At 41.7% G+C, this 26,920-nt stretch overlaps 1 protein-coding gene across 1 annotated transcript in view; it reads right to left on the minus strand.

Annotated features, from left to right (window-relative positions):
* KBTBD12 (kelch repeat and BTB domain containing 12) overlaps positions 1 to 25,759 on the minus strand; it is a 32,296-nt gene extending 6,537 nt beyond the window's left edge. Inside the window, exons 1-4 of the mRNA XM_059856526.1 lie at positions 24,465 to 25,759; positions 23,291 to 23,561; positions 19,920 to 20,070; positions 9,183 to 9,380 (exon numbers count right to left, since the gene is read on the minus strand). Of these exons, the coding sequence (XP_059712509.1) occupies positions 9,183 to 9,380; positions 19,920 to 20,070; positions 23,291 to 23,561; positions 24,465 to 25,534 (1,690 nt within the window). The 5' untranslated portion in view covers positions 25,535 to 25,759. The remainder of the gene's footprint in view (positions 1 to 9,182; positions 9,381 to 19,919; positions 20,071 to 23,290; positions 23,562 to 24,464) is intronic.
* Between the last annotated feature and the right edge of the window lie 1,161 nt (positions 25,760 to 26,920).

Here is a 26,920-nt window from a genome sequence, read left to right on the forward strand (position 1 = left end):
CCCCACCAGAAATTGTGGTGTGTTAAAAAGAGTCAGAACTCTTTTGGCACAGTTTTGCCTTCTTGATGTAGAAGACCAGACTGAAGGTTAACAGTGAGCCTACAAATCCATCTCTTCCCAGTGCAAGACTTAAATTACACCTGAAAATGTTCAATTTATAAGTGTTAAAATTGTATGTTATATATGCAAATACAGTAGTCAAAGCTAAATTAGTCTTATCTTATGGTTAACTTTTATATTCTGGTCTGCAAACAGAACACTTTTTCACATTATTTTTTTTCTTCGAATGTGCAGAAAGAAAAAGAACAAAAATATTAATTTTCAGTAAGTGATTGCCTGCCTTCCACATACACAATTATGTTTTTTCTTGGAAAGGTTTGTGATTCACTCCCCAAATATGGCCAGACTTCATTTTATGCCATAAGTTTTCTCATGCCATTTGAATCAGGACTGAACATAAATCAGGATGAACGATTCTTGGAAAGACACATGGTATGACTGCAGGCAACATAAATATTTCATTTGCTTTTTCATCTGTTTTGTTTTTGTTGGTTTTTGTTTTGTTTTTGGGGTTTTGTTTTTGGTTTTTTGGGTTTTTTTGTTGGGTTTTTGTTTCTTTGTGGGTGTTTTGATGGATTTTTCTTTTTTTAACCACATTCCAATTCTGATTTGGAGGCTGGGAATGAAAGAACAACTTTCCATATGACAATAGTATTTATTACCAATTTTTTTGGACCTTTCTTTCTCACTTGTAACTGAAAATTCAGGGACAATTGTCAGGTTTTGAGTTGAGAGGGCTAAAGTGAGGGAGATGTAGAAGAATTAAGCAATATACTTAGCAGGTAGAAAATCCATACTTCATCCAGGACTACTAACCACTCAGCTATTACATTTGTAAGCCAAGATAAATAAATTCACTCTGCTGTAGTCTGCTCATTGTCCAGAGGATTGAACTTTAAAAAAAAAAATTCTGAATCTCCATTCACTGGAGTGAAATCCATGGCAAGTTTGCTGAAATGTGGTTGATATTTCATTGTTTCTTACAGAAGCCCATTGACATCAGTTGGGAGGTTTGCTACAGCACAGGAATGAGGAAACAGAGTGGTGGAGACAGTGAGAGCAGGTGCCAAGCCACAAGTCATGATGCCTCTGCATCAGTGAAGGGCAAAGATATTAAAATATAAAAGGTATTCTGGGACAAGTTCACCTGCCTTCTAGCAGCAACAGAGCCACACTGGCACACTGTTAGATGGCCAGCAGCACCTCAGCAACTTCATCCAGAGCAGGGCCACCTTGTATGCTGGGAAAAGCCTCAGTGTCACATCTGTCCTGGAGCTCTGTGCCCTAGGACACCTTCACACAGGCCACTTGTCTGAGCTCCTCCTGATGCTGGTTCTGAGGCTGACACATTTTTTCCTTTCCAGTTTGAAGGTTCCTAATATGTGCTGTATTCTTTTGCCATAGGTCAATTCATAGAAATAAATTTCAAAAAAAGACACCAAACCTGTCACAGTTGAACTGCTGTCTGCTCTGCTCCTGTCATGGAAAAAAGCACCTGAATATCACAAGGTGCTTGCCAATTCAACAGTCCTTGAAATATTTACTCAGGTGTTTCTTTCACTTGTTTGCCCAGTTCTTGACACCAAAGAGCCACCCAGAGCTGCCTTGGAGCAGCTCAGCCTCCACTGCTGGTTTGTACCTGCTTTTTCATGCCATTATCTGTACCAGAGAGTGATTTCAAACACATGGGACTAGCCTCTGCTGCTTATCTTCCTCACCACTAATAGCTGCCTTCATAATTGCATGAGGTGGAGTTAGGTGACCTGGGAATTCATATTTGTGTTGCAATGAGATAGAAGTGCATTTAGATCATTGCTACCAGATGTCCTGGCTCCTCATTTGCAGTAGGAAAAATAATAAGTTCATCAAGTCTGTGGCCTTCAATCCCATTTGTGTGTGTGAGCTGCTCCCTAACTCCACCAGTGAGACACAGGCAGCACCCTCCTGAGGTCAGGGCCATCCATCATCTGTGCCTGTGGGCAGGAGCAGGCAGAGAATCCACAGGAGAGGAAACCTGGCTGGGCTGTTTAGGGCTGGCCAGCCTTCCTGGTGTGGAGTACCAAGGCAGTGTATCCCACCAGACACACCCAAAGCTGGGGGCTTCAACTGACCACTGTGGCAGCTTGCTGTTTTCCCAGCACCTGCATGGAGTCAGGTAAGATATTCATTCTCATAGACAGGTCCTCTCCCATCCTGATCTGCTGTGCAGTTCTTCAGGACCATGGTTTCCTGAGCCACCCATTCACTCACACATCAATGGATACTAAAATTAAATATATAAATATATATAAGGAATGGGCTTGTCCACAGAAGGGATCTCCTAAAACCCCTAATTCAGTTGCTCCAACTGTTATCCTTGGGACTGATCCTGCTGCTTAAGCTTTTAAAATCTTTCCAGATTTTGCCTGCTCTTCATGGCCAAGGCCTCTTTCAGGCACAGTCTTACAAGCAGGTGACAGCAGGATCACAGGTTACAGGGACAGGGAGTCAATGCAATGTGAATTTCTGTGGGTAAAAACAGCAAATCAGAGTAAGAACTGTTTGGCTCAGCCTATCCTGAAATACTGTTTCTAAATGCCTTACAATAGGTTCATATATAATTTATAGAAGATTTAAAACATGTTTAGACTGTGCACGACAGGCAGTTTTGAACACAGAATTTGTCACACATGGCTACATGCCATGTTTCTAAACAACCTATTGACCTTTTCAGCAATTAATTAAAATGCATTAAAATATCTATTAATCATTCATTAACCCTTTATAAACAATAAATGAGCCTCAGTAAGAAGCAGGACTGAATAGCTAATACCACTTCCAGAGAGTGAGAAGGTCAAATTTAGATGTGAAATGAGCAGGTGCTGCTGCCCAGCAATTCCCCTGACCTGATTTGGCCTCATTCATGGCAGCACATTTCCAGCTAATGAGCAGGGTAGATGAGCAGCCCTCCCTGGGCAGGCAGCAGTTGCAGAGGCCTCTCCCAGTGCCAGCAGCTCATGCTGGTGCTGGGGGAGAATTTGGTGAAAGGTCAAGCTGCATTTTTTGGGGTGGATGTGGCTGGTGAGCTGCAGAGCCATGGCAGTGCCTGCAGCCCTGAGCAGAGCCCTGTGCTGAGCAGAATGCAAGGGCCTTGAATCCCTTCCTTTGGTGGGAGTATTTATTCTAATGGCAACAACTGTGGGCAGGAGAACTTTAATTATTCATCTGTGCACACTAAATTTTAACAGAGGGAAACAAACAGTGCTGCAGATAAGCAGCCCGGGGTTTGAACCTCTGCTTTATTTAGCTGGGAACATGGGAAGGTGCTGGAGAACCAGGTTTTGTTCCAATCTCTCAACCCCCAAGCTTCACAAGTGCAGTATTTGCTGTGCCAGACTCCTTAATATGTCTATATTTAATTCCAGTAATGTTCCATAACCACTATAATAAAAAACAAGCACTAGAATGATTCTCCATCTAAATCACATAATGGAGGAGACTAAGGGGAACAACTTCCATGGGAGATTAGTCAAAATAAATAACTATTAAGTTAGTCTGCTATTAGGAGTGGGCAGTGTGGAGATAAAAACTCATTAGCTCAGCTGGAATATAGTAATTACTACACAGTTCTGCACTGCTGCAAGCAGAGTTGCTTCTATTCCAATGCATGGATTGCAGATTATGTAAATGAGGAAGAATAGACTAGAAAATTAATCCATTGTAAATTTTAATTTTGGGGTTTTTTTTAAGAATCAAAACTAACACAGGTAGTAGGACTCTGTATCACTGTCACCTATCCTGGGTAACAGTTGCAAGCACAAAATAATTTAGATTCTTGCATGTCCATTTCATAGATATTTCTTCCCTTCTTCCTTTCTCTGGCTGTAACACTATTCAAGAGAAAAATTTATTTCTACTTGATATGAGTAAGTAAATAACAAAACTGCATTAAGCAGCTCTGGTCCCACATGAAACCACACATTGCAGAAATTTTCAACTTACATGTTAGAGAAGTACATTCACCTCCTCTGCTCTAAGCTACCCAGGAGGGAGATGGCAAAACTGCCAGTTCAGAGAGACAGTTCCACAAAAAGCCCCATTACCTGATGAAATTATAAGACCTTTTAGGGGATATGTGCTGCTAAGAGCAGATCTATTAAACATTTCATAATTTGAGTTGAGGTGCTTGTACCTGTACATTGCACATCAGCTAATGTCACATGGATGACAGTAGCACAGTAAAATAGTGGCATTTTAATTAACATCATAGAATCATTTAGGTGGGGAAAGGCTTCTAAGATGACCAAGTCCAACCTTTAACTCAGCACTGCCAAGCTACCACTAACTCATGTCCCGCAGTGCCACAGCTACATGGCTTTTAAAAACCTCCAGGCATGGTGTTTCCACCACTGACCTAGGCAGCCCATTCCGGTGCTTTTAGTGAAGAAATTTTCCTTAATACCCAATCTAAACCTTCCCAGGTGCAACTTAGGTTACTTCCTCTTGTCCTGTCACTCGTTACACCTGGGAGAAGAGATGACCCCCACCTGGCTACAATCTCCTTTCAGGTGCTGTAGATCCATAAGCTCCCCCCTGAGCCTCCTTTTCTCCAGGCTAAACATCCCAGCCAGTCCCACGGAGGTTTGTGCTCCAGCCCCTTCCCCAGCCCCCTTGCCCTTCTCTGGACACACTCCAGCCCCTCAATGTCTTTGTGTAGTGAGGGGCCCAAACTGAACCCAGAATTGGAGCTGTGGCCTCAACAGTGCCCAGTGCAGGGGGACAATCATTGCCCTGGTCCTGCTGGCCACACTATTGCTGATACAGCCAGGATGCCAGGATGCTTTGAGTTAAAAGAAAAAACAAAAACAACAAAACAACCCAAAAACCAAAGCAAAAACAATTCAGCTCTGGATTTCAGTTTTTTTTCTTTCAAATCTATGAAAAATCCAGCTGGACCAACATCTATAGCCTGAAACTAAAGCTACAACCCCCAGCCACCAGATAGAGGCTACAAGTGGCAATGACAGAGGATGACATGGTCCCAGTAAGCAGGCACACACCTTTTCTTTCACTACTTTCACCAGAAAAACATTTATAATGCTCAGAAGCAGTCAAAAGAAAGGGAACCTGATCTGGCAGGCCTTTTCTAAGGGTGTAATCCTGCATACCTGAAGAGCTGCTCCCCCCCCTCCATCAGGGAGCCACACTAATGAGGCTGCTTCTGCACAGGCTGATGTCAGTAGCTGTCAACCTGTGCAGCTTGACAGGTTTTGTTCAATGAAAAGAAAACAAAACACATCAACAAGAACACTGTAGAGTCAGGCTGCAAAGGCTGGTTTAAAATCCACAGTTACAGCAGGAAACATGGCAGTATTTTAGCAGAAATCTGGCTGGCTGTTGCACACTGAGCCCTGCTGAGTATTCATACTTGGGGTAATGTTTTTGCTCTGTGCTGAACTATAAACCAATGGGGAAAAAAAATTGAAACATATGTGATTATCTTGATGAATGCTACAACACTGCTAGGAAATAACATTTGTAACACAGGCTTCATGAGCAAGAGCTGAGACAAGCAGGTTAATGGCTCCTGTTTACCATAGAAATTTCAGTAGAAAATTAGCTAATTTGTATAAACAACTGGACAACAGATGAAGTTTTGCAAGTCTCGCTAAGGAGGAAACAGATTCAAAACAAGAAGAGTGGGTTTTTTATACTTATGACTGTAAAACATACTAATTAATCAGCTAGTGATAACAATACAGAGGTGTCTCAGACGTTTGCACCATCAAACCAGACACCAAGTTCTGATGTGTTTGCACTGGGTAAGACAAGTTAGAATCCCTCACTTCCTGATTTAAACATGAAGCTTTAAGAGGAGGAGAGCTCCTCTGAATTTTGAATTTCTTTCTGCTCCTTCAGAGCAGATGTAAAGCACCAAGGATCTGAATCTCCCTCTGAAGTGTCTGTGGTTCTCCATCTGCTGCAGGGAGCCTAGGGTTACCAAGGTCTTAGTGTAGGCACTGCAGAGAAGTGTCTGAGCTTCAGCTGAATTAATCCCCTTTCCTCTTCCATGGCCAGCTTTGAACAGGCTTCTAACTTGAGCAAGCCTCAGCAGGAGAAGCTTTACCAACATATCTAAACATTGAAAAATATTCCTTGCCGTTCAGAGGGAGCCTGAACACACTTTGGAGTTCACCCATCTTCTAGAAGGACTCCTATTGCTACTGTCACCTGGCCAAGCTGACTTCCCTCTAGAGTAGCTAGAGTTTTTTTTTTTTTCCCTTTTTCTCCTGGGGATGATGTTAGGGCTGCACCATTTGTCTTCCCTTCTGGCAGACAAGGACTTGTGACAGGCAATACACATGGAATGGGAATCCTGCCATCACAAAACTTCATTTGTCACATGGGGCTCAGAAAAGATGGTAGGTGAGCAGTACTTATCCTTTCTTTCAAATTTAGGGCCCTTTAAGCAGTTAACAACTGCTTTTCAGCTTTGGCTGCAGCATCTCTGGGCTCTAATGATCCACTTAGGTCTATACACATGCAGGGAGGCATAGAGAGCATGACACATACCAGTCAAAAATTAACATGGAACAATGTCTTTGCCAGGTCAACTTCCTGCTGGATCAAGAGTGGGTTTAAGCAAGTGAAGGCTGAAGAGATTAGGACAAATCTATACTATACACAGGGTTGGTTTCAGCCCTATAGGCTAAGACTTCAATTGCGGCAGTGATTTTGGCATATTTTCCTTTTTCTTTTGTTTGCTGTGCTTATTCTTGAATGATCACAGCAGTCTTTTGGCATTCAGCAGGCAGAAAACCCAAAGACTACAGCTGTGCTTCCAGCTTGTTCCAAGAACTCCAACTGGATGAAAATAAATTACAATGTTTTGTAAAATTGGAATATCCTCTTTCGGTCTCATCCCTCACAAAAACCCAAGTGACATGCCAAGAAGCCCAAAGACCAAAACCAAACAAACACATTCTAAAATAATACTATCTTCTACTAAAGCAGCAGCAGCACATGCTGTTCTGTACCTTGAAGCTGCTGAGCAGCTGTAATTGTGAAAGTGCAGGGTCAAGTCACCCTCGCCAAGCTCCCACGTGGCAGTAATAACCCTCTCTCACTCCAAAGAGTTCATCCAGAGCCCTTTCCAGCATGCAGAGAACATGTGGCCAGGGAGAGAGGGCAGCCAGGTGACATCTCCATGTTCACCTCATGGCCTCTGCCCATCCCTGTCCTGAGGATGTAGCCAGAAGCTGTTATTGCTGTGACCATTTAGAAAGCCCTTTTCCTGAACTAACTTGAAAGTCACTTTAAGAAGCCTGTGTTTAAGGCACAGGTTCCTCTCAACTCCTAATCTATGTGGTTACTCTTGATTTGACAGTGAGACTCTTATTTTTGGCTGCTGGTTAATGACTGCCTAACAGCAGAACTACACACTACTTCTTTACTGGTGCACAGAATGCACATGTAGGGGGTCAGAATTCAGGTGCACAGGTAACTGCAAAACTGGCATTTTCTAACTTTGACTTCTTGTTTTCCAATCTAAATAACACTGTTAGTGCAGAGGAGTTCTATACATAATGCTATAGATTGCAATAGTGGAGGGTGGAATCAGGACCCCATTGAGCTGGCATTATACAAATATACAAAAGACAGCCTTCTTGAAATCCACAGGAGGACTTTCAGCCTCTCCCAGAACAACCACTCTTTATACATGACTCACTCAGTGACAGAATGCGGTGATATTGTACAGAAAGTGTTTTTATGCCTCTGAAGTTACACTAGTCAGAAAATCTCATATTAATCTGTTAGTCATCTGGAAAAAAATTGCTTCATTTTTCACTGCTAATGATCACAGAGTCATCAGATTGTTTAGGGTGGAAAAGACCTTTAAGATCATCCAGTCCAACCATTAACCCAGCACTGCCAAGCCCACCACTAAACCACGTACCCAAGCTCCTCATCTACACATCTTTTATATCCCTCCAGGGAGGGTGACTCAGCCACTTCCCATGATTAGCCTTTTGAAATTTTTACCCACTAACTTTAGGCTCTTTCATAATGTTGCTGAGAAAAACCACAACTAGAATGGCACGAGGTTTGCTATGGAAACCCAGTGATTTGTGATAAGCAAAATTTCTGTGACGTCACAGAACTTCCATCAGAGATGATGTGGAACATGCCCAACAATTCTTTTCAGGAAGCAGCTTCCTCAAACAGTAGCAAATGAAAGCAGAAGGCAAATTGTGAACTAGCTGATGAAAATCATAATTCTAAAATAACAGCAGCTTTAAGTTTAGAGGTTGTTCTACAAGTAAAACTGTAATGAGAAGGACAGGTCTCCCAGTGATACCATGTGACCATTCCTGGTCAACAGTGAGGCTGACATGGTATTGATTAGCACTGGATAACTGCTATTGCTATCTGTGCTATTGCTTTCTCCTAGAAAGGAATTTGGGGTGGCAGCTGTATGTAGCAGAATCATTTAAGTGTGCTTGTTTTGCAATCCCTTGCATTTATAATGAAAAAAAATAGGTTATATGCACTGGAGATCTAGATAAAGCTAAGCAAAGTTGGAAGGAAGAAGACTTAAAAGAAGAAAGGTGTCCCTGGGGCTAAGATTATTTAAAATCACCAGATCTGGAACTTCAGTCTTTTTGTATCTCAGTTTCCTACCCAGGGTCCTCATTAACTACACAAGCTTTTCCAACATTGATTACAACATGCATGTAAGTAAGCAGGCAGAGTGAGATAACATGGCTAAGGACTGATGGACAGGGACTTAATCTTCAACAAATATGCCCAAGTTCTCTAATGTCCATAAAACACTGAGCCCCCAATTTCTGTGACTCTAAATGTAAATCCAGAATAATTCTGCTGAGCTTTTAGATTCGGACAGGTTTAGAAACAGATCAGAAACATCCTTAAATTTTTGTGTTTTGTTAAGGAAAAAAGCAAAAGTCAAACAGAACCCAATTGATATTGACATTAGGAGCTGGCAGTCCAAAGGGCAGAATCAGGTCTGTGACTCCAGGACATGCCAGTGCCATCTGACAGGGCTAATCACTCATCAGGTCAGTCTGTGTCCAGTGAAACTGATTTTAACTACACAGAGAATGTTGGACTCATTTTAGTACCTGCTCCATGAAATCCTCCACAGAGGTACAGCTTCCCTTCCACGCAGCCTGCACTGGTGGAGTTGGTTCTCAAGGAGAGGAGGGGAGAAGGCAGAGGGGGTCCATCCCTCCAAAAGTCTCCATCAGGGTTATAAATCTCCACTGCATCAAGACATTTCCGTGTCTGTCCTCTGTCATAACCAAGGCACCCAATTCCTCCTGCAAAAGATACACAGGTCAAATGTAGCAGTCCCACTTCTGCTGTGAAATACATTGCTGGCTGCATTTTCTGTTTGCACCTTCTCATTTCACGCTCTTTCTTCTTTGCAGCTTCAGAAGTTTGTGAGAGAACACAAAGCAGAAGCTACAGCACGTTATCCACAGACACCAAAGCAAGATCCCTTCTGAAGTCTCATATCAAAGGAAGAACAAGCAGAATGTCTTCAAAACACAAAGGTATTTTGTTCTGTTTTCTTCCCATATGGTAAAAATTGTCATAATTATTTGTTCTATTTGCTGGACAAATTGCAATGGATCAAAACCTATTTTTCAAATACCGCTGTTGGATTTGACCCCCACACGTTACCAACAATTATTTGCATTTCTTGGTTAGTTTTCTTCAAAAAAAGAAAAATATCATACCTACCTCATATGCTAAATTACACTTATTTCTTAAAGCAAATAAAATTCCAGTAACAAAACCATCCAACACGCAGGAGAGCCAGCTGAGTTATTAGCAACAAGCCCTACTGATGAGTGGTTAATTAGGGTGCTTGAAGTCAGTATGCAGGATTGAAACAGATCCCAGTTTCCTTTTGCTGGGACTCCCTGCAGGTGTACCTGAGATCCCCATGCACCCTGGAAACAGTGACAGTACTTTGCAAACTCTGCCTTTCCCAATCCCTTCCAGTGATCAAATCCACATTTTGAATTTGCAGCCTTTGGTTCTCAGGAATTAATGTGCTGACATCCCCAAGCAGGTTTTCCATCTGTGCCAATGGACACAATACCCTGTAATGAGCACTGATGGAGTTCTTTTGTGCATGTGTGTGTTTGGGGCTACTTTTGAACATAAAATGGCTGCAATAGGCAAGCCATTTCCACATGGAGGCTGGCATTCCAGATACACGTGTAGGGCTGCTCAATTGTGCAAATCCAAAATGCATTGTAAGCATGTAATTATGCCCTTGCATATGCAAAGGGAAAGGACCGCAAGTGCAACCTGTGCTGGTTCAGCTGCTTTTAAAATATATTGTCCCTAGTGCTGTTAAGCTGGTCTGTCAGAGAAATGAGCCCCTAGTGCTCCAAGTTTTACTTGGATATGATTTTCCACCTACCTCTTCAAAGGGACCATGTTATTTTTTAAATCTCTTGTGCATTCTCCCAAAGTGTTTGGAAGAGGAAGCTCCCTATAAATGGGGACTGCAGTGCTCCAAATTTGCTAGCACTGTGTTCCTGATTTGCATTTTAGAGTCAGGCAAATATATAAAAATCACTTAAACCTGCATCAGAGCAGAAAAATTAGAATAAAATTTGGCGTCCATTATCATCAGCAGGAAGTTTTCCTCTGGCTGAAATTAACAGCATTTTATTTTGTTCAATATTTGAAATTGAAAGCCTTCTCCGAGTTTGGTTTTCATCTCTTTTTCCAGCCCAGAGAACCTTTACTTGCCTCAATACCCACCAGCAAGGTCCTTGCAGTTTGTACTAGATATCCCTTAGTGTGTGCTAACACAGGGCTGGCACTGAAACGTGTTCAGTGTTAACCCCCTCAATTAAAGCAGCATTTGCCCTGATGGGCTCCTCCTCTGAGGCTTGATTCACCTGAGAGCTGAGGCAGAGATTAACCGTGGTCATGGGATTCTGCTAATCATTTCCTTGTCAAAAAGGGAAGCATCACCCTGCTGAGCCTTTCTCATGATGGAGGCTCACTGAGCTATTCCTTGGGGTATTTCAGAATTCAGACATTTACAGTATTGTTCTTTACAGCAGAATATTATCCTCTCCTGTGCAGACTTCTCCTCTACTCCTTAATGCCTCATTAAAGAGGTGCCACTCTTAGGACAGGACAATATTCCCCTAAATGTATAATGAAAAATTTTAAGAGCTAATCCAATTAATTAACTGATAAGGCTATTTAATTGATTGCTTATCTCCTATGGTTTCTGATTGTACAGCTTCCACTGGCAGATTCATAGAATACAGCATGGAAACAAATTTGCCACCAGTTTATGTACAGTCCACAACTGCAGTGTAATGCAGAGAGATTCTCAAGGCAGTTTTAACTGGGAACCAATAATATTAGAACTCCCCACAGACTAAATTGACCCTTTCAAAATACATCTTTGTGGTGCCATAGACAGATGGCTGCTGGTTGTCAAGCTAGATATTTTTAAATTAGCCCAGTTGTTGCTGTACCCCACTGAAGAATATGCACTCACCCAAAAGAAAAATCTTCATGTGAGAAATGAAAGAGGTTCTTGTTCAATCAGAGGAATAAATGGCACCAGTTAGGGAATGCATGCAGCATGTCAGAAACCAATAACTCAGCTGATTGCCTTATTATTTCAAACAGGGAGGGGGAGGTGAACAAAATGGCCCTGAACTTCTCTAGAAGCATAATAGCAGTTTATTTAGAAAATGACAATAAAAACACAGTAAGAAATGGAGTAACGTGGGGCAAGGTAGCTTTAGAAAGAACACAAATAATCAGGTACAAAATGGACAAAGCAGTCAGTGACTTTTTTGCAAAAAACCTCACAACCATTACCTTTTAATGAAGGCATTCAGCTGCCAGTCCAGGGGATCTCCCACCAAATATTTTTCCTGTACAGTTATTAGAAAAGTAGTTTTCCAGGACCTATTGATGCATCTTTTCAAAAATTTCAGAGCTACTACATGTTTTCAAGCATGAAACCTTCATGGGGTGATTGAAGCAATTTATATTTAACCTCTTTTAATCCTGTCTTTATCAGAGACAGCCCTGAAGGTACAAAACATTTCCATTTTATTTAAGCCCTGCACAGCTATTTCAGCTAAATCCAATTTCATATTCAATTTACAATAGCAAAACTGAGTTCTCAGCAAATAGAAAGGAAGAAGGAAAAATCAGAGGGGAGTAAAATTTAATTTTCAAGCTTAGAAGAAGAGCATTATGGAAAACAAGAAATCATGAACTTCAACCTCCTCTCTTAAAGCAATGCTAACACTGGCAGGTTGCTAACAAAGGAACTGAGGATATCAGACTCTCTGAGCTCTGTTTTTCTGTGTTCCCAGATGCAGGAGTTGAGAATTACTCCTGTAAGAAAGTATATTTTTTCCTCTATGGAAATGGATGTCTCAGGACTCTTTACAAAGAACTGAATACAAAAAACAACAACAAAAAAAGCCTCAAATTTAAAACAATTCCCATCTACAACCAAGTGGAGGAATCTCACATTAACCAGGCTGTTCACAATCTATAATGTATACAGCATGTGAGATTTCAAATTGGCAGAAAAAAATCCCCTTGCTGTGTCAGACAGCTCTGGCCACTTTGTGCTCCATCACTCCACAATCCAGATCATCCTGTCCCTTGGGCTTCTTCATTCATTTTTATGGAACCATCACAAAGGCAAGTGGAGACACAGGGAACTGTAGTTAACACCACAATTCTGCCTTTATCTCAGGTTCTCTGGCCAGAGCAGCTGAACAACTGAGCTCTTGCTCTGCTCCTAGAGGAGCCTCTACATAAAATGGGGGTGGCCTTTAGGGAGCAAAGGCAGGGTGCAGAGGAGGGCACAGGGGTTTAGGTCATTAGGGCTGTGTTTAACTGATGCTCCTGGACCTATGGGCAGAAGGGGTGGGTGGAGGCCCCAGGTGATGCTGCTCAGGATGATCAGAGTTGTTAGTGCCCTCAGGGTACTGACAGTGTTATTTTTTATCCTATAACTGAGTCCTCAGATCACAATAGCAAGCAATATGTGCTCTTAGTAGTGCCTCTTTGATTTTTATTAAAGGAACCTCAGAAATGGGTAAAAAAAAAAAAAAAAAAGGGACTCTTCAACAAGCAAATGAAATCCAAGATTTGTCTCCTGTAAAGTAATTCATTATTAAATTGATCTCTGGAATGCACAATGAATTTAATAGTGCTAATCTCTTATGTAACATTTCCCTTCATTACCAGCACTCAAGCTGAGTCTCAGCAGTTCTGTTTCTCCCTCACTCTCTGCTAAGTAAGGCTGGATGGCAGGGAAATGAGGGAGCCATAAAGCAGCCCTGGCAGGCACTTCCAAAGATGAAACCAAGGAGCACTCTCATCCTTTGCTAACCCAGAGCACAGCAGATGAGGTAATGCAGCTTGTGGGAGACATGAGGGCATAAGATTGATTAGAAGCAGGGCTGAAAAACCAGATTATTGTCTTCCTAAGCATGGTCAATGTTTCAGTTTCAGCTCCTTTTCTCATAAAATGCCTTTTCTGACTGCCTTTGAAAATACTTAAGTGTGTAGAAAGCAGTTTCAATCTCATCTATCAGACCAATTTATCTGCCTATTTTTGTTCTTCCTGCACATGGACACTTTGGAGGCTGTTGCACAGGTACAAAAGCTCAGAATCAGACCCATAAGCTGCTACTTGTCAGAAGTCCAAAGCATATTTATAAATAGACATGTTTATTTTAAAATAAAGTGTTTTTCAAATGCACAGTTAATACTCAAGCACGAAAGCTAAAATGTTTCCTTCCAGCTCCTCCTACACACACTTTCTTTTCCAGAGAGACCCCAAAGTACATATTCAAACAAGTATTTTATGATCAAGACATTCAGTATTTAATTGAACCTCATTTAACTGTTTAAAACTTCTAAAAGAAGCTTTCAGCAAGAACCCAGGGGAAAAAACTCAAGTTGTAAGAGGTAGGATGCCAGTCTGAGGAGGAAAACCAAAAATTCTTTGGTTCCTAAATCTTCCCTAATAGGATTTCTCATCTAAGTCCTTCAATACATTATTATTTATAAAGCAGGAATTATACAGCATAAAAGCAACACATGGCTGAAGCTGTCATAGTGATACAGATTTTTTTTTTACCAGTGACCTGTATTTCAGAGACACTAGTTCTACTGAGTGTGTTTTAACAGAAGTAATGAATATGGCATTCAAATGGATTCATTTGGATAAATTTTCCTAATTTGTATGTTGGCTGTGATAAGTTTTCAGAGAAGTAGCTGGAAAGGATATTTTTTAAAGTGAGAGATGAAAATGCATGACCTTAAATAGAGCCCTCCCATCTGGTTTTCCTCCAAAAGTGTCTCAATTGCCTCTGTCATTAAGAACACAATACTGCTCTTTCTTGGGCTTTCCAACAAATATAGTTATGCTCCTGGGAAAATATGGAGAGAAAGAGCTGAGACCAGTGAAAAGAGATGAATAGGAGAAAGGATTTTGAGCCTTAGGAAATGCTGCTCATTTACTTGTGAGGATTATATATGGTGTATAAATAGCATGAGAGTCTCTAGGAACACTGCACAACAAACAGACAATTATGGTGCAGGACTGCTGATTAAGACACACGGTACAGGTTCTTGAACAATGCTATTACTCAGACCAAAAACTCTGATCTACTTCTCATTTTCCTTCCATCAGCTTGACTCTACAATAATTCCATTTAAGTCATTAGGGTTTTACATGCTGGAGCTGGCAATTAGTCTGGGAAGGGTTTTTGGACAGTGACTACATCCTCTGTGCTGTGCCAAGAGGACTTTTCAGAAATTAACACTTCAAAGGCTAAGCATCAGATTCTGATCTGGGTGAGAATAAAGTGATCTTAACACAACTGCCATCAGCAGACTACTTACTACAGATTTACACCTACGTGGATGACAGCAAAAATTAAACTTGTCTATCAAAGTCTGCTACTTCACCTTATTCAAAGCTAATATTCCATCAATTCTTTCTGCTTCATATTTATGATAGAAATTGCATTTATACATCGCAGACATTAAAGAGGATCAACTTTCTCTGCAATGATTTTTCATCTGTGCTCTAGAGTCCCTCAATGTACTGACACCTGTGTGAGAGATCCTGCAGGAAAGAGCTGACAACTTTATTTCATTTAAGGACTTTGTTTTCAAGACTTGCTTGAAAGAAATCTTCTGTCTGTGCATCACTATGTGCCCAGCTGGAATTCTCTTTATTTCATGTTCTTATTCCTGGGAAGCAGGGTGTGGTCCTGCAGGCATACAGAAGATACCTTGCATTTACCTGTTTCCACCTTGCCTCCTTTCCTTCCTCTGCCTCCAGCAGCCCCCAGTGGATCTCCTTAGCTGACTGCAGGATGCCCATGGAGATGTGCACCCCAAAAGGAACAATAATGGTAGGGGAAATGGGGGATCCCTGTGGGAATCCAAGGGATACCATTCCATGCTTCTGAGCAGCCCCTTCACAGAGTGTCCCCTGACTGGGACTGTACAGTGCTTCTCATGGCACACTGCACCATGAGAAATTCCCATCAGGATTAGGGAGGTTATCAATAGCAGAGACTCAACAAAAGCCTCTCTCTCATCTACAGCACAAAAGCTTAGACATTATGCCTGAGCTATCTCTGAGGCCACTACATGAGAACAACCTCTGACCTATCACAGTTGACACAGCCACAATACACAGAGCATCCCCACACAATTTGAGAAGGCTTCAACCCACACACAGTAACACCATTCCACATCAGAAAGCTTCAGGTGGCTGCCCACACAAAGCAACATCAGGACACTTCAAGAAGCTGCAAAGGTCTAGTCTTTCTCGTTCTTCAGCCCAACCTTTTATCCCCTCCTGTTGATGCACTGCACCTGTGTGCCCTCTGCTCCCTTGGGTGGTTGGTCAGTGCCCCTGGGCACTCCATGGCTCATTGCTGTCAGTGCTGCTCACCTGCTGCTCACAGCTGTGCCCACTGGGGATGAGGCTGGGCCAGCCCCACTCCCAATCACCACAGACTGTGCAGCTACAATGGTCCTCTTCAGAATTTGTCTTTTTGCACAAATCACCCTTGACAGCATCTTTCTAGACTCCCAGAGTGCCTGACACTCCTTATGACGCAGGGTCATGTCCAAGGGATCCCCAGCTTTGGGGAGCCTGCAGTGGTTTTACCACCCTCATGACAGTTGCTATTCTTTGCTCTGTCACTATCAATCTCTGTTCTTTCCATCCCCATTCTCTCCTGAACATCATCTCCACAACCAAGTGCCACATCACCCAGAGTAGGAGCACTTTCATTTTCTCTCAATGCCATGAGCTGCCCATTGTGATGGTAACTCCAGCAGCCATAACTCCCAGCTGGAGTTACCATCACAATTGTGTCCAAAGAGGAGCTGAACCCACCTCACAGCCCAGCAGCCTGAGAACTCACAAGGTAACATGAACCTGTCACCACAGATAAACCATGGAATGAAGCTTTTATCTGTGAGGTTTAGTTACAGTTGGTGAGTGTGAACTTACAGCTGGAGATGAGGCCACGTGTGGTGTCTGCATGCAGAGTAAGAGGCCAGTATCATGTCTGTAGCACTGTTTTCAGCCAGAGTTCATTTGGAAATTGCTTCATCACTCTGAGAGGTCTTGGAAGATGCTTTAATCTCTCCACAGTTTTCAGACTGTGATGGTTAAAATTTAGCAACCACTTTGTCTTCTTAATTTTAACAGATAAATCTCTGTTTCTACCAATACTCTTGCAGGTGGATTTAAATCAGCATATTCAAAGGCAGAATTTGTTGACCCATCATTTTTGGCTCAGACTTGTCTTTCAATTAAAAAATTAGTTGTAATATTATTTGATTTCCCAAGAAAACAAGACTTATGCAATTATATGTGTGGTCTCTATCTACATTTACATTATTTTTCTCTACCTTACATAGCTTTTGTGCCTGTTGGCCAGTTTCAACTAAATGTTGCAGATTTATGGATGTAAAAGTTCTTACAAGGTTTGTGAAAACTGGCAATGAGGAGGTTGTGGAAGCAGCCCAGACCTAGGTCAAAATGTCTTCTCTGCAACTGATATCCCTGCTACCTGATGGTAACTGATCTGTGTCAGCACTTGCTGCAGTTACACCTTGAGTGGGCAGAGCATCAGAAGGGAGGCAGGCTCAGAAATGTAATGGTAAACATAGCCCAGTCTTTCTCAAAAATCTGCTACTTGGAGCAGTGTGTGAGCTTAGTTACCCTTGGTACAAATCATAAGCAAGTTTGTCCATTACAGTGAAATTACCCCAGATTTACACTGTTGGAACTGAGAACAAACAGTGCCTTTATGAATGTTTAGTTAGACTCAGTGGCAAGAGTGAAGGGTCCAATGCAGCAAACTGTTCACCTGAGCATTAAGTGCATTGGTTCCCTTAGGAATGGGCTCAAATAAAGACTGCCATGGGAAGGTGTGTGAACCAGCAAAATGATGGAGACAGAGCAAAACCCTGTTACCACCCACGTGCAGATCAGATTGTAGCAAAGGTTTTCTCTCCCACACACACAGAATTATTGGTATTGGCCAGCAGGTAAGAAAGAATCCAAGCTAGTGTTCACCTCCCTGAATACTCCAGCATTGGCTGCTTCACGTACAAAACCAAGACTTTTTATATTTTAATTAGCAAAATGCTTCTGAAGGTCCATGAGACCATGAACTTTCCTCAATGCCATTTAAACAGGCCTTTTCTGGATTTAAGGCTGTGTTTTGTGTTCAATCTGTACATTTCATTACTGCAATCACTCACATATACTTCTTGCTCTGTGAGATTTTAAGGGAAGAAAATGGATGCAGTTTTCCCCATTAGCCACTCCTTTTCCCTGTGCCAGTGTCAGGCTTGCTGGGAAGAAGACTGTCAATTTGTTTTATCACATGCATCCCAAGGCAGCTGCTTTTTTTTGCTCCCTGACTCCCTGTGTCATCACAGCCTTCGAGGTCTTGATCTGGCAGCACTTCTTAGTGAGACACATGAAGGCTGCTGTTCTCTTCCCAGCTATTCCAGCAGCTTCTGCTGCCCCATTGCAGCATCAGTGTCAGTATAAATAATTACACGCATTTAACCTTTTACAAAGCACAAAGTCTCCATGTTTTCAAAGCACCTTTGAACCTGGACAGCCAACACTCATTATTTAACAGCACACTGACATTCTCTATCACTAACCTTTGATAATAATAACCCAACTTGCTGTTTTCAAACTCACTTTTCCATATGAGTTTCTTTCACCCTTCCTCCTGGTTGTGCCAATGGGCCTCTCTCAAATCACTTAAGAGAAAGAAGTTACTCTAAAAGAAGACAAATGCAGCATTAAAGCCACTTTCCTCTTCTGCTTCAAAGACACATTTCCTGTACACCTCCCTTTCTGTATTATGAGCCAGGAACAAACTGCTTTATCCCTGGTGTGTAACAACCCAGACAAAGCCAGAACACCCTGATATGGGAGGTATATTAAGCTGATAACTCTGTATTCTTGTGTTCACTTTGATCAGCTTGTAAGCAGGAGCAGTTTGAAGCAGAGGGGATTGAAATGTCCTGAGGTGCTGATAGAATTGCTGCTTTCTTCATACCCAAAGCTGCCCATGAGACCATGGGAGCATGGAAGGGCATGAATCACTCACAGCCCACCTGCAGATTGGCTGGATGAACTTTTTTCCTTCCTTCCCCAAGAACTTTCCAGTCATATCTCTATCTACAATAAGGTTTTGGGGCAAAAGATTTTGGGGTAGATAGAAGATTATTGAACTCATTTGCACAAATGGTAAAACTTTTGGTCAAAGTACCAAAGTTTCATGTTTTGAAACAAAAAACCTGAACGGATTCAATCAAAAATTGTCAAAAAGAAATATTTATTTTTATATAAAATATAGAATTTCTATATGAAATATAAAAATGCACTGTGTTGAGATAGGTGGAATAGAAGTATTCACTGAGTTTTGTCAGGAGACAGTCATGATGTTAGTTTTGGGAAATAAAAATTTTCTTTATCCTTATGCCTTTCCTTTAGGATGCTGCATACATTTTTTAGTATTTCACTGCTCACCTGTGAAATGGTGCTTCAAGGCTTCTCTACTCACCTTTTAAAAGTCATTATTATTTATGCCACACACTGACACCCCAAAGAAAATATGTGTTGCACGAATCCAGAACACTACACATTCACATAATTTAATCCACATAAACTACAGAAGTAAGAAATAATGTGGGAACAAATAACTTTATAAAAATACTCCCCATTTGTCACTGGCTGAGGTCTATGTACAAATCACAAACGGGACGGGACTGCTAGGAATGTGCCTTGAGCTGTTTCATTTTCCAGCATCAGTCTCATGACATGGTTATAACAATGGGAAGATGCCAGCAGCTCACATCCCAGGCAGCAGACCAAGACCTTAATAACTTACTTTATAAGTTTTTTGACCAATCACACAAAGCAGAATCATATTGACAGTAGTTCCATCCAACCACTATAAGCACACGTATCTTTGGTTAAAACAATGTTTTCTTATTTCAAATACAATACCTGCTTGTAAGCCTGAAAACACAATGCACAGAGCTCCATTACTAAGCTTAGAACTTCCTAATATCTCACTAGATACACTTTTCTGCAGTTAGGGAGTTTTTCTAGACAAGCAGGAGTTATTCTAGACATTACTCCCCATTTAGTACGAGGCACTTGGCCTACGGTACGTAACAAAGGGTGAGATATTTCACTTCACAAAGGCAAATTGCTGGAAAGAAGAAAAAGTCATGGTGCTATCTGTTAAGAATCTGTTTCCCCTTACCCAAGACATAAATCTCCCCATTGACTACGGCAGTGCTGAAGCGGTACTTGGAGAACTTCATTGGGGCTCTCTCCCCCCATTTGTCTTGGCCCGGGTCGTAGCGAAACGTTCTGTTACTCAATCGATCCGGCTCCTCGTCGGGCAGATCCATCTGCATGAAATATGACAGCCATGTAATAACACAACATTTGGAGCCCTCCACACATGCCTGCAGGCAGTTAATCACAGCAGACAGCTCGGCAGATAAATAGCACAAACACATCAATTACAGCTGGGGGGGATTGTTCTCCCCAGGGTTTACACAGCACCCATGGCTGGTGCCTGGGACTCTGCTGCAGAAGCAAAGGAATAAGTGGCTATCTATATCCTGCAGCAATAGAGTCAAGAATTTGGGTCCTAACAATACATTCAGGATTAGGGTTAGGGTTAAGGTTCCCAGCTCTGAAAGATCATACCCCCTTCAACAAGGCTGCTGTGCAGTCCTAATAATAATGAGGCAAAACCAGTCTGTCTTTTTTTTCCTGATAAATGTTGAAATCTCTTTCCACTATTACTCAGACTGTACCATGAGTCTCAGTCAGGTACTTTGCTGGCCTTTCTTAGTCACATGTACATGTATATGTACATGTACATGTGTATATATATGTATACGTATACCTATATGTATACGTATATGTATGTGTATATGTATATATGTGTGTCTATTTATTTATATCTATTTCTATATCTCCTCCTAATCAACATTTGCATGCTTATTTAGCCAGCCTAACCACTATAATGTTGTTGTTCAACAGCTGTAACTTCAATAGTTTTCATAATAAGCTCCTAACCCCCTCGCCATATCTTTGCTGCCATAACACTTCTTATACTGACTCCTACTCCTCTTGTTCTCTCTAATCTTCTTCCCCTTTCTCTGCCTGGCTTATACAGGGAATTTAGATGCTGTTTTCTGAGTATGACACCCTTGAATGTTAGCAGTGGGATGTGGAGGGAGGATTCTGAAATATTTTGGGATGAAAGTTTTCACATAGAGAGAGCGAGAAGGAGAGAAATACTTTGCTTACTTGTGATGGCGTTACATGTGTCCTTGTTTTCTTGTTATTTTTCTTTCCCAAAAGACCTTTCCAACACTAATGCCATGGATAAGATAGTAGGAGGCAAACTAGAGAGTAAATATAAAGCCCCTTGGTTATTCCCTGTAAGTGCCCGGGGCATGTTCTTTCTCCGTGGTAAGTGTGAAACGCTAATTTATTCACTGAAAGAGGGGTATTTGGAAGCTGAGTATTTTCAGCACAGACTAAACATGTACTTAGGAGAAGACACCACTTGACATGCTGTAAATTCACATCCAGCCTCATTTTTGTGGTAACATTCTCCTTGGAGTGCACCCTGTTCTCTCTGTGTACAGAAAACATAACTTCCAGTAGCCCTTCTCTGTGTCTCAGGGATCTGAAATCTTCCTCTCAGCCCCACCAAACAATTTCTTCTATTTTAGCAGCCCCCAGTCAGCAAGGCTGGAGTCACTTTGGGTTTTAACTGTGCTGGCATCAGGGGCCAGCCTGATGCTGAGCAGAGCAGAGCTGCTGTGAGCGAGTCCTTGCCCTCCTAAGCTGTTATTTTATGTCCTGGCTTGACTTTGTCTTGTCTTATTTCAATTACAAAGCCTGAGTGGGAAGGGTATTTTTCTCTGTCCTGTAATGGACACATGCATTTAGGGCACTCTGTCAATGCTGTTGTTAGTGTTTGTTCAGGATTGACAGAACATTCAGTGCTGCTCCATCCAGCACAGGGACAGCCCCTGGCTTGGCCAGCTCATTTGCTTTCCCAGTGCAGCTGTGGTAACCCCACATATGCAATCACTGCATCTGACAGGGGAAGATAGATGGTACCAGAATTCAGCACTCTTCGTGCTGGTCTCAAAGCACTTTTTTGAGTACTTTAGCTAATTTATTCTCATTTGTGCAGGTACACCAGAATCGTACAAAGCTGTGGGTTTTGATCAATTGCTGTTAATCTGCTCATCTCAGCTCTATTTCTATATAAACTCAGACACCCATGCATTGTTGCTGATAGTATTGGTATGGAGGTATCCACTTTAGGTGGGTTTAAAAAAAATTATTCTTGGCTCAATATTCCTGACTTGCTCCTCTAAGCCACTTTTCCCTCTCACAACTTGTTCTGGAAAAAAGCTCAACAAAGCTGGTTGTCTGACTTCAACATCTATCTTTGTTATATGACATATCTTTCAGTTCAAGTTTTTTTACAGACAGATTGTTTCTACATTAAGTATTTTCGTGTTTTAGTTCTTCACAAATGAGATACCCTTGCACAGTTGTTTCTGTATCAGAAATACTCTCTGATCTTTCTGTTGCCTCCTTGGGGACTCCCGCACTCAAAATATTCAAAGAGGTGGAAGTCTTGTTAGCAGAATGCATCTCACTTTTAAATACTTTAAACAGTAATTTATTTCAAGAGGACAGAAACCATTGAGTTGTGATGACAGGCTGAACATATTGCAACCAGCATTACAGATGCTCCATTTCATTGTCAAGTGAATGTGGGGCTTTTTCCTCAGCACTCAAATTTGAAATTCACCAAGCAATAAATAAAAATGGGCTAGACTCTTAGAAAAAGATATTTTGCACTGGGAGCAACTGGAGAGAGTGAGCAGTGCCCTTGACATCCATCTTCCTTGTAGCATAGTTCTGTATAATCTCTGAACTACTGAACAAGTATCTGTGGCCCTGCTGAAAATCCCTGTAAAAAATTTACATGGCCAAGCAATGCAACAGAAATAAATTATTGGATTGGATAAAGGACTCTGTTTCCCAGAGAATGCTTTGACTTTTCCTTTAAAATGTAATTTAATGAAAATCAAATGAATTAACTTTAGTTAACCGAGAAAGCTTCCTGAGAAATCAAGGTGAACTTTAAATGTCATATAGAAATCTGTCCCTGCAGGGTACCTGTGTACACACTTTTTGAAGACAGGGCACAGTTAAGGGTCCCTGTATGATTAAATGCCATTATTTATTATACCTAGAAAAACTAAGAGGACGGTAAATAAGGAATAGAAAGGATGGAACCTATAATGACAAAGGAGATGTATTTTAAACTCTTAGCCACTGTCCACATCTCTGTGAATAAAAACTGCCCTTCCTGAAGTTGGCATTTACAGTGAGGATGGCATAGATGGATATTATTCTTCTTCACCCTGTCTGGTTTTCCTGCAGAATATGTTTAAGCAGAGGAATGTGAGCAACTTATTGTTCTGTTCTCACTGATGTGATTTCCCATGCAAGAAGCTCTGTAAAATTACACAACAGTTGCTGTTAGTGCACAAAGCAAAGTAAATGGGCACAATTCTCAACCTGTGGTGTCCATCCACCCAGCACGTACAGCTTGTCCTTCACTGTCACCACCACGTGGCAGGCCAGTGGCACTGGCAGGGGTGCTGTGCTTCTCCAGGTGCCTTGCTCCATGGAATACTTCTCCACACAGTTTGTGACCAGATACTGATTTTTCACTTTCATTTGCCCTCCTGTGACGTAGAGGTCATTGTGGGCAGTGCCCAGTGCGTAGAGCTCACGGAGCTGAGTGGTGCACAGGCTGTGCCAAAAGTGGTTTCCTCTCTGGTGGTATCTGTAGGAAAACCCACAGTTGTAAATGCCCTGCTTCACCCAGGTCCCATCAGCCTGTTTGGAAATGTTACCCCCTTTAATTGTCAGTGTTTACTCAGTACAATGACAAGAGGAGCTCTCTCCTTCACAGAGAAGTTATAAAATTGAGCCCAATGTTGGCAAGATCAAGCATGTTTAGTATGAGAAATCCTAGGAGTCCTTTCAAAGATATTTTACCCAAATTAAGATAAGAAGACACTTATTTCTGCATGTGCTGCTCAATCAGTTTCTGCTGAAATTAGTGGGAGCAGTGAGAACTCAACACTGCTGAAAAGAAAGCCACTTCACCTGCCTCACTGTGAAATAATTTCCTCAAATTTAGGTATTTGCATTTGAAAATGCTGTCACCATTTTAAAATTTGATCTTTAATCCAGGAAATGTCTGGTTTTCTTGAAAATGTGTGCGTCTGAAAGGATATGAGTAAAAACAGAATGAGGTTTTTGAGCTATCAATCATTATATTTAATCTATGAAGCATTATCATCAACATTAACAGAGAAGCATGTTTTCTCTGTGTTACTTGGCTCATTTCCCCCTGCTAATGACCTAGAAAAGAAAAATCCAAGGAAAACACTGAGATTTGGATAAAGCGAATATAAAATCTACATGTCTTGATCAAATTGAGCTCATTTATTCAGAGATACCACAAGAGTTACTCCTCATTCTTTCAGAAGAGTTTGGTTGTATGTATATCTCAGAGCTGTGACAATAAATTGTGACAAATTGATCCAAGTAGTAAAAATCTCAAAGAAAAAAGAAATCAAGTAAAAAATGCTTTGTGTAAAGGTCATTTTTTGTCCCCAGGGACATTATTTAGATTTAAAATTTTTCAATACTTAGGGGATTTCTGACAGAGGGTACACACCTATAAATTTCAATGTTCCTGGTCCTTTGTCTAGACATTTTGACGGCGCTTGCCTCGCCTGCCACAATGATATCATTTTTCTCAGTGACAACACCAGTGCAAACACATCCCAAACCCTCTCCATACTTCGGGGAGGAAATGAAGTAGGTCTTTCGTGTCGCAGGAGCGAAACAAAAGCTGGCATCTGCATAGCTGCCGTGCCTGGACCTGATGCCGAGGGAGTTGTTGCCGATGCAGAGCAGGAGATCCGTAGTCTCCATGCCGTATCGCAGGCTGAGGGAAGGGTGCCTGGACAGCTGGATGGTTTTCAGTGCTTCATCAAACATATCACTGCATTCTGAATTGCACAGAATCATTGTGTTCCTCTTCCGGGCTTCCACAAGAAAAGAGGGGCTGACGAGTACCAGTCTCACTTGCTTGAGGAGCTCGACAAGGTGTTCTGAACGTGACTCTCTGCTGTGCTTGACCCATCTAAGGACGAGGTCCAGAATGCTCTCCTCCCTGGAAATATTCAGATCATCTGATTTGATGAGAGTCAGCAGCTGCTGGAATTCAATCTCTAGTATTTCTTCCTGCAAGCTCACCTCAGCAAAATGCTGATACACGTATTTCCTCGCTTGGTCACATAAATCATCCGCCCCGATGTGGTTTGCAAAGTAATAGATGCCCACGCAGTTGGAAGCATCCATATGGTCCATCATGTACTTCTGACACATGTTGCAAACCTCTTCCATCTGCATGAAGTAGGCAGCGAGGGCGACGGTCTGCACGTTGAGGCTGGTGAGGCGCAGCTCGGCGCTGTACATGTAGTGCAGGATCACGGACACGCTCTCGGCAGACACGTCCTGCAGCACCACTTCCCTCTGCCTGCACTCTGCCAGGCCACACGTGAACATGGCTCTGAAATAGGCACTGAAGGCAGCCAGCACCACCTTATGGCAGGGGAACCTCTCGCCTTCTGCAACCAGCACCACATCGATGATCTGTGTCGATTCCTTCATGCTCTTGACTTGCTCCAACAAAGCCAAGCTGTGGCGCTGCTTTCGCTTCTCCTCAGCCCGGTGATCCATGGTGGATCTCCAAACCTCCTCTCTTCAAATGTCCTCAGAACTAAAGGTCTTCATTGGGAATGTTTCTAGAGATAGAAGCATAATATTGTCCAATAAGAACAAACTATTGGGCAAATGAATATTGCTGTAATTACCTAAAGTTAATAATCTGTATGGTGTGATATGAATCAGTAATGTATGAAAATTGTGCAAAATTATGGGGAGGTCTCAGGTTCAAGGCCTCCCAGACAAAATATAAGAAAAATCAACACTTCAAATGATCTTCAGTATTCAATATCTACCCCTAAGTTCTGTGATTATTTAAAGATAATTGCAGTCTTCCCTTCAAAGCAGCCTTTTTCAACTGCCTTCTCCCTCTTTTCCCTGATCCTGATACAGAGCCTATAAAAACTGAGCTGAGAGAGTCAAAGTAGTGTTGTGGGTAGAGGCAGCTTTTACCCCCAAAGACTGGTAGTGAAGTGGCAGGAAGCAACTTGGTCCAACTGGCCACATTCTTTTCTCTCTCACACCAAAGCATAGGTCACTGGTTTCTACAGAGTTGCTACTGGATTCCTGTGGAAAAAGTAAAGTAAATAGAGGAAATAAATTCAGTAAATAGAGGCCAGCCTTCAAGCTGTCCTTCTTCTCAGCAGGATGTTTATGTGCTGCAGAGTCACAGTTTTGGTTCCACTCACTCTAAGCTCAAGGGACATTTTAAATTCAATTATAATTATTAACATGCTCCCTCCAGTTTTATTTAAAGGGGGGAAAAAGGGAAATTTGTCATCTCATTTCTCTTTGGTTTTTGGTTTGGGTTTTTTTTTTGGTTTTTTTTTTGTTGTTGTTTGTTTTGTTTTGTTTTGGGGTTTGGTTTACTTTGGTTTCTGGTTTTTTTTTGTTTTGCTTTGTTTTTTTGAAGGCAGATCCTTTAATGAATCTCTGTCTTTCTGCAGAATGTGAGGTACAGGTGTAGAATTTCAGTGGGAGAATGACATTTACCATCACTTGAGGGATACCAGCCCTTATCACGGTTTTTGGCTGTAATATGGTAATGAGACAGTTCTGTTTTAGAAATGCATTAAGGACTCATGTCATGAGTCACCAGTTACACGAACAAGTCCTAAAGCTGTGGTATAACCATGTTTGAAACACATTGTAAACATGGTACAAAGTGCTTAATGAGACTGTTCAAATGAGTAACATTCCTCAGCAGCTTAAATACTTGCAGGATCAAGGGCTTGTATCACAGATTGAATTGGTTTTCTCAAACCCTGGCAGCACAAAGAGAAGTCTTAGTTTCACTAAAGAAATATGTATCAACATAAAAAAATGAGTATATGAAATTCTTTGAAATTCCTCTAAAGGTATTTTTACAAACAGTCCAGATTTTTCTACAGATTTAGATAG

This window comes from Haemorhous mexicanus, chromosome 11 (genome assembly GCF_027477595.1).
Source record: "Haemorhous mexicanus isolate bHaeMex1 chromosome 11, bHaeMex1.pri, whole genome shotgun sequence".
NCBI lineage: Eukaryota > Metazoa > Chordata > Aves > Passeriformes > Fringillidae > Haemorhous > Haemorhous mexicanus.